General features: G+C 44.0%; 1 protein-coding gene across 3 annotated transcripts in view; it reads left to right on the forward strand.

Moving 5' to 3' along the window:
* Shroom4 (shroom family member 4) overlaps positions 1-7,728 on the forward strand; it is a 96,294-nt gene extending 88,566 nt beyond the window's left edge. For 2 of the 3 annotated variants that reach the window (XM_071606131.1, XM_071606130.1), the window contains 2 exons: positions 1,794-2,063; positions 2,977-7,727. In XM_071606131.1, coding sequence (XP_071462232.1) covers positions 1,794-2,063; positions 2,977-3,246 — 540 coding nt within the window. In that variant the 3' untranslated portion in view covers positions 3,247-7,727. Of the gene's footprint in view, positions 1-1,793; positions 2,064-2,976 lie in introns of all 3 variants that reach the window. The other variant, XM_071606129.1, reaches the window with a different exon arrangement.
* Positions 7,729-8,965: the final 1,237 nt, after the last annotated feature.

The following is an 8,965-nucleotide window of genomic DNA, read 5'->3' on the forward strand; positions in this document are numbered from 1 at the left end:
CAAAGCTGAGGTTCAAACACAGGTAGTATGGCACTCAAGGTAGTATGGCACTCAAGTGCATACTCCTAACCACTTGTAATACTGACTAAAAAAGCTACAGGTGACCTGAGTTGCCTACATGCCTGTCAGAAGCTTGCAGCTAGGTGAGTCTCCTTTAGTTTAGGGGATCTTATAGTAGTAGTGATGCTACTGCTGCTGATGGTGGTGGTGGTGGTGGCAGTGACAGCAGCATCAATTAGCATGCATTGAGCACTTCATGTTCCAGACACAATAGTAAATATTTTACCTCTGTTATCTCAACAGCTATCACAGCAACCAGGTGCAGGGAGTACTTATTCAGTTTATAGATGTGGAAATAGAAGTCTTAGTGGGATTAGGTATCTTGCTCAAGGTCAGAGAGTTGGAGGAGGTAGAATTGGAATCCAAGTGTCTCTAACTCTAAAATTTCATATTGCCTTCCTGTGGTCCCAGAACTGGTTATCCCTTGAATGCACACAAATTGGAAGACACAGGCAGTACTTTCCTTGAGAGAACGACATTTGGTGGTAGGCAGGGGATCACACTCACACACATGACATACCACAGGAACAACTTCAAATTATTCTGAAGGGTTGTAATTCTAGAAAACTTGAGAGTTCTGGATAAAAAATAAGAAAGAGAGGAAGATCATTGAAAGAATCCTTCCAGAGCTTCCAGAGAAGGGTTTTCCATAATGAAGGTGGGAGAAAAGCTGGGCCCTAAAAAAAAAAAAAATCATAATACCCAAAGGGAAGAATGAATGGGTAGAACTGTAGAAGCAACAAAGGAACACAGGGGTAAATCTGGGGAACATAGAGGACAGTGAGTAGCTAATCCTGAAAGATTTTGAGGAGTGAAATTAGAATGATAGGGGGGGACAAGATGGAATAATTATAATATTAATAACAGCAGCCTAGATTTTATTGAGCACTTACTCTGTGCTAATCCCTTTGCATGTATTATCTCACTGAATCATTACCACCCAGTGAAATGGGTGCTGAAAATACCCTCACAACTTCTACAGATAAAGAGAAGTTCACAAACGTCAACTCATCCAAAGTTCCAATTAGGAAGTGGCAGAACTAGAAGTCAAACCAAGTCATTGTGACTCCAGAATGTACACTCCTATCCAAAGGCCTCGAAAGCCAAGCTAAAGGGCTGGGAGTGTAGCTCAGTGGCAGAGCACTTACCTAGCATGCTCAAGGTCCTGGATTTTGTCCCTAGCACATAATAAATAACCAACCAACCTAAGAAAAATCTTAGACTGAGGATGTAGCTCAGTGGTAGAGCAATTGCCTAGTATACACAAGACCCTTGTTCCATTCCCAGCACATCACAAAAGCCAAGCTGTGGGGGCAAGGACCTAGCACAGTGCTATAAACAGAGAGATACTTCAGTGGAATGAAGGAGAATGATCAAAAATGATGACACATGCTTTTCCAACCTAGGATCTCACAGACATCTCACTCCTATTTATCAAACAGTCTCAACAAGTATTCAATTGCATTGAGCAAATAAGGCTTAGCCCTTGGGTAGCACTTGTCTAATGCCAAGAAATCTGTTGATGACATGGAGATGCCTACCAGACAGGGACAGGAGATGCCTGTCCAGAGCACCAGAATTGCTCACCATTTGCTCCGATTTTCTTGGTTTCCAATGACTGGGGTAGAGCCTACCATCCGTTACGTGGATCCCAATACAAGAGTGATGGGCACTGATCCGTTTCTGTTGGTACCCATGCTCATCATTGGTCTTCTCCTGTTTAACTCCCCTAGATACAGCTTATTGAAAGCATTGGTCGAAAACTTTCTGTCCTGCGAGAGGCTCAGCGAGGGCTGCTGGAGGATGTGAATGCCAATTCTGCCCTTGGGGAGGAAGTGGAGGCTAACTTAAAAGCCGTCTGCAAATCCAATGAGTTTGAAAAATACCGCTTGTTTATTGGGGACCTGGACAAAGTGGTCAACCTGTTGCTGTCACTTTCTGGACGATTGGCCCGGGTGGAGAATGCTCTCAACAGCATTGATTCAGAGGCCAATCAAGAGAAGGTAGAATTGGGGTCCTTGGGGATGTGGATGGATAGAAATGCCAGGTGTTTCTCCTTAGGACTCTCTCTTTCATGTTTGGCTATTATGAGAGGCAAAAGAGTAGAATGTTAGCAGTGTGAGCACTGGCTTTCAAGTGTACCCCAATTCTAACTCTACCACTTACTAGCTGTGTAACTGTGGACAGTGTACTTAACGTCACTCTCTCTCAATCTCTTCATTTGTACAATGAGGTGAACACACTACCTGCCATGTCGGGTTGTTGTGAAGATGAAGTTAGATAATCCATGTTAAATACTGAGGCAATCCAGGGTAAATACCGAGTTGGTGCTAGCTGCCAGTAGTAGTGATGGTGGTAATGGCAGGAGCAGCAGCAGCAATTTTGCCTCACTGTCTCTAGAGTTGGAAAGGGAGTTTTCATCAAGCAGTTGAGATGGAGAGACTGTCAGTTTCACAGGTTGGCACACACTGTGTCCATACCTGAATCAAACTGCAGCACCCTTCTCTATATAAATGGCTTTGAAATCACCACAATAAGGGATGCATATATATGTGCACATCCACTCAAATGGAGGCACACGCCATAGAGAAAGCATTACCACAATGATGGTTCATGAGGCTGCTCTGTTAGAGCCTTCCCCGATCGCCAAACCCAGTGACAGTTCACAGATTAAAGATAGCCTTAGAGAAGGAAAGAGGTTCTAGCACACCCCCCTCTCCAGAGTGGCTGTGACGTCTGTGCTCCTCCAGCTACAGGAGAGAAAGGCATTTCTATGGCGGTGGCCTTTACATTGGGAAATCTAGGAGTGATCAATTAGCAGAACGGGTAGTTGCTTGGTGGTGCCTCCCTGGTGAGCACTGCTAGGCAGATGCCTGATAATTAGGAGAGCACTTAATTGGTCCTCTGCTTCCCCAGTTGGTGCTGATAGAGAAGAAGCAGCAGCTGACGGGCCAGTTAGCAGATGCCAAGGAGCTGAAGGAGCACGTGGACCGCCGGGAGAAGTTGGTGTTTGGAATGGTCTCCCGCTACCTGCCTCAGGATCAGCTCCAAGATTACCAGCACTTTGTCAAGATGAAATCTGCTCTTATCATTGAACAGCGAGAGCTGGAAGAGAAGATCAAGCTTGGGGAAGAGCAGCTGAAATGTCTCAGGGAGAGCCTACTCCTGGGGCCCAGCAATTTCTAATTCTCTCAGCAGACTGCCCACAGCATCCCTGCTTGGTCACAGTGGGAAGTGCTTTCGATCTTCAGTAGTGGTTTGTTAACAAGTAAACAGCAACAAGTTAGTGATTCATCCCAGCCCTCTACCCTGGCTCTGTCTCATGGCTTCTTCCCTAGCAGTGGTCCCAACCAGTGAGGGGACCCTAGGGGGGCACCAAGCTTCTGCAGGGAGCTGCGGCAAGGTGTGATCACACAACCACATTCTCCTTCCCACAGTGTATGTGGGTAAGCATTCACTGCCCACAGAATCACCAAAGTGCCTTTATTCTCTCTGTATCCGGACACCAAAGACCAAGAACTCCCCACCCATCTGTGCAGCTCCATTGTGCTCCAGGGCTTAGGGCCCAGACATCTCCCACAGAGAACTGCCTGACTTGAGGGCATTCATCTACCACCATTTTCAGAGCCTCACCCAAGCTTTGTAGTGGGAGGCATAGAAGAAGGGATTGTATGTGACAGAAGATGGGCAAAGGTAGGGCATCCTTAGGTGCCCCTCAGGAAAAAGCCAGGCTTAAACCAGTTGGCTCCACTTCTATCTTTCCTAGAAGCTAGTTGAGGGGAAGAGGCCTACTCTCATCCTTGACTAGTGAGGCCTTCTTCCTGTCCTCAGACCTTAGGCCTATCACCTCATATTTGATCTTGCCCTTGTATCACTGGGAGTTCCAGGTGCCTATTCCAGGACTTCACACTATGGGCTTTTAGTAGCTACTCCAGTTGACTTCTAGATATAGGTTTCATTATTGGGGGAGAGGGTTCTTGTTATATTTTCAATGACCTTTTGATTGTATTTATTTTCATGTTTTGATTGGGTTTTTTTTTCATTTTTGAACTAATAAGGTGAGGAGAGGGAAGTTAGAGAGGGGAAAGAAAAAGAGAGGGGAAGAAGAGCATTTTCTGCAGATCAGACTGAGTCTAGGTAAGCAAGTACTGAGGCATTGAATTCTTCCCCACATAGCTACAAGTGTCTAAGAATGGAGTTCTTCCTTTGAACTCATAGCCACCCTACCATGGCCTGCCCATGTTCTTCCTTTGAAATCTAGATGACCATGAACTTAGCATACCCCAGCACAGTTCAACTTTTTTTTGTGTGCTAATATTTGCAACCAAAGAAATTTCCCCAAATTAACAATAATTGCCCATTTCTCTAGCATCTCTAAGTCATGGGATGGGTGGAGGCACTCCTCTAACAACTTTTTTCTCAGCCTGTGACCTGGCTCAGGGAACCCAGACTATGATAGCTGGGAACAAATTATGATCCAGCCAGGATCTTAGGCAAAGATGATCCATCCTTATCTTTGCAGGCTGTGTGCCAAGAACCCCAGCGGGTGCCTGAAGCTATGGGTAGTAACCAAAACTTATATGTACTGTTTTTTCCTATACTTCCTACAGCATTGCCATATAGTACCAGAGTTAATCTATCTTCCTTGTTTTATGCCCTGGTGTCTCCTTTGCTTCACTACTCTTGCACTTTGGAACCATTATTAAATTTAAAAAAGGGGTTACTTGAACAGAAACACTGCAGTACTGCAACAGTCAATTTGATAACTGAAATGGCTCCTAAGTAATTAAAGGGAGGGTAGCCCATACAGTGTGGATATGTTGGACAAAGGTATGTCCCAGGTAGGATGTAGCAGGATTGCATCATTCTGCTCAGAATGATACACAAATGAAAGCTTATGAATTGCTTATTTCTGGAATTTCCCACTTAATATTTTTAGACCATGGTTGACCACAGAAAGTAAAACTGCAGATAAGGGGGAACTACTATACAAAGAACTGAAGTTGCTGCTATTGACAAGGCCCTGAGACTTGTAGCCAGCTTCTACCCTGGAAAAGTTAGCCATTGGGCAATGGCAGAAATGGAATTATAACCAAACTGTGTCCTATTACCCAGCTCATTGTCCCCATTGCTTGCTAACTAGGGTCAATCCTTGGCATTACACAGCCCATCTAATCCCATCCCAGCCGAGCCCTGGCACCTTGTTACTGCTGAGTTCCTCAGAGCCCTTGCAACTTAACTGCAGCAGCAGGGGTACCTCACTCAACCAAAGAATTTGCCAAGGAACTTTGCTGCTGCTACAGATACTGGTTACTAATTTCCGTTTCCTCTACATTGTGTCTGAAAACAATAGGAAAATCTTGGCCAGGAGGGTATCCTGGGGGTGGTGGTAACCCTTTATGTGGGGACCTGGGTATGCTCTTAGTACTGCTGCCAATGCCAAGACCACTGTTAGAATGTCAACCTTGTCATTTTCCCCTCTGGTGGAAGATTCTACTCTATTCAGGAGGGTTGATGGCTTTTAAAGGGCTGGGTTTACCCAAGTGAAACTTGAGAAATTTGGGAGAGTGCTTTGAATACAGGCCATTATTGCCACCTTTCAAAATGAAACAGAAGCCCTAGGTAAATAGTAAGCCCAGTTGAAATGTCTTTTATTAGGAGATGATGCCAATATGTTCCATCATTACAAGATTTTTTGGCTGGAATAGATTTTGTTGGGGTGGGGGTACTGGGGATTGAACTCAGGGGCACTCGACCACTGAGCCACATCCCCAGTCCTATTTTGTATTTTATTTAGAGACAGGGTCTCACTGAGTTGCTTAGCACCTTGCTTTTGCTGAGGCTGGCTTTGAACTTGCGATCCTCCTGTCTCAGCCTCCGGAGTCACAGGGATTACAGGTGTGCGCCACCACGCCCATCTGGAATAGATATTTGAAGTATGTACCCAGGGAAAAAAGTGGTCAACTTAACTGGTCACCATGGCATAGCTAGTGTGTTTGTGTGTGTGTGTGTGTGTGTGTGTGTGTGTGTGTGTGAGAGAGAGAGTGTGTGTGTGTGTTTTATTTTTTTTTAGCCATCATTACATTGGTTTTACCTTAATTTTTGTGATACCAAAAATATTAAGTCTGTTTTTTTTGTTGTTGTTTGTTTGTTTTGTTTTTGTGGTGCTGGGAATTAAACCCAGGGCCTCGCACATGCTAGGTAAGCACTCTACCACTGAGCTACAACCCCAACCTTAACACTGTTATTTTTGTACCACATCCCACCTCAAATTAGTTTCTAGAGTTGGAATGAGAACACAAGGATGCTCATTTTCACATAGAACCATAGGTCCCAAAGTACTTAAAAAGTAACCCCCAAACTCTACTGAGCAGTAGAAGTTTAGTAGATAAAGGTGAACTACTAAACAGACACTGGCATATAGCACCTGCCTGCCATGGCAGTCCCCTTGTGAGAGATAGTGCTACAAAGCTGCCAGTATTATCTAAGATGCAATAGTTCTCCCCTATTCTCAGTGTAAGGGGCTCAGCCTTCTTCCAAGGCCTTTGAGGGGGTAGCAGTTTGGAAGACAGGCCAGATGGTATCCCCAAAGACAGTTATTGGTCTTGACTTCTGCTCTTTCCCTTCAAATATTTACATTGCCCCCCATGGGGAAAAAGGAAAGCTGATGGTGGATTGATAGAAAGGAGTCCAGTATAAGAGTTACTATCAGTTATCCCCTCTACTTCCCTCATCCCCAGGGCTCTGGATAGTTGAATCTCCCACAGTGATCCCACTGTTGTCTCACAGTTGGACACTCATCCAGGATCTAGAAGTAAATGCCAAAGTGGAGTCCAAGAGAATGAGACAGAGATACTTAAAATAAAGCACTAGCATGGGAGAGAATAGGAGAGGGAAGGAAGGACAGAGGGTGAAAAGATGAAATGGCTCTTTCAAGGCTGGGTTCAGATTCTGTTTTCCATTTAACTTCATGTGCCAAAAAGCTTCCCCGGGTCATCAGAGCCACATCCTGAACCCCAGCCTCCCTGAGGGTGCTGCTTTGCCAGTAGCAGGCCCCAGACAGAGGAAGCTGGGCACATTTCTGGCTACTTCCACCCATCTGGAGCTTGGCAACTCCTGCTGTCTTGGCCAGAGGAGTTGCCTATGCCAATAATATTTCTGTAACAGCATATTGTACTATTTGAAGATTAGTAGATCTTTAGGGGGTGGGTGGGTCATGGGCCATTTGTATAGATAAAGAATCAGTGTTTGTTGTACAACTGTGGGGGGGATCAATCCCAGGTGAAGCTTATTTTTTTGAATCTTACTGTCTCTATATTTGTGTCCTCCACCACTCCCTTCTTGGCTGACATAGATATGCCTGCCAGATTGTCATCAAGGGTCATACTTTAATAAAAGGTGCTAAGGACAGAAAATTGTCTCGTGTGTTTTGACTCAGGTTATGAAAATTCCTTAATATTCTGCTGAGAAGTATCTCAAAGGAATTTGATCACCTATCTATTGTCTGTCATAGATAGCTTTGACAAGCAGAGCCCTCCCACATTCCTAAACCTCTACTTTGAGCTCTTAGGGATGATATTGATACTATATCATTTATTATCCCTAGTAAAATTGCAGGGTCTGACATAGCCTTTTAAAGGGAACAGCTTTTAGACATCTATTCTAAGAACAACTTGACTATGAGACACAGAGTTTATGTGCCATTGGTCAATTTCTCTTGTTACAACAAGATTGAAGCAAGGCATTTTTCAACTTAGAAGAAATTCAGGACCACAAGCTCTGTCCTTTGGTTCACGGATATATTTCTTGCTCTGTGGGTAGTTATATTGGTCCATTTTTCCATTATTATAACAACATACATGAGCATAGGTAACTTTACAAATTAAAGAGGTTTATTCAGGTCACAGTTCAGAAGGTTCAAAGGCATGATATTTGCATCAGTTTAACTCTGGTGAAGACCTCATGGTGTTCATGTAACAGAGAGATCACATCACATCAGGATGCCAAAAGTGAATCAGGGGTCAGCCTCCTGTTTTTGTTTTTTTGTACTAGGGATTGAACTCAGGGGTGCTTACCCACTGAGCCACATCCCAAGCCCTTTTTGATATTTTATTTAGAGACAGGGTCTCGCTGAATTTCTTCGGGCCTCACTAAGTTGCTGAGGCTATCTTTGACTTGTGGTCCTCCTGTCTCAGCCTCTCTAGCCACTAGGATTACAAGCATGCACCACTATGCCTGGCTAAGGCTCATGTTTTTATAATGTGCTCTCATGATCAGGTGTCCCATAAAAGCTAATGTAATTCCTTATGAGGGCATGATCCCAAAGACCAAAGGATCTCCAACTAGGCCCCACCTCTGTTGCCACACACTAAGAACCAAGCTCCAAACACATGAACCCTTAGGGGACAAACTGAAACTATATTCAAACTATAGCATTAGTCAATGACACCATTATAATTAATATAACCTAACACTCAGTATTCAATATTGAAGATTCAATAATAAGAGTAATCTCAGGTACAGACCTCAGCAGTATACACATTCCAGTTCTAGAGTCTAGTCTGATCAGAAGTAAACCACCTTCAAGACCTCTTCCAATCTTGAGTTCTGTCTGCTAGTATCATCTTACTTCTAGCTGATTGTCTAGTCTAACAACTTCACCTGAACTCCCTGGAAAGCAAAGGATCTGATCAGCTCTCCAGAATACCTGAAAGTACATTTAGACCTAAAATGTATTCTAGGCAGCGGTTCTGATGTTAAAAACTTATTTTTTTCCTAACCCACACTCTGTTCATTTCTCAACTGTCCTTCTCATACTCCAGCTATCCAGTGTAATAGAGGAAAGAACCCAGCATTAGCATCAGAAGAAACCATATTCAAATCATTATTCTGCCTATTCTATGAA

Source organism: Marmota flaviventris, chromosome X (genome assembly GCF_047511675.1).
Source record: "Marmota flaviventris isolate mMarFla1 chromosome X, mMarFla1.hap1, whole genome shotgun sequence".
NCBI lineage: Eukaryota > Metazoa > Chordata > Mammalia > Rodentia > Sciuridae > Marmota > Marmota flaviventris.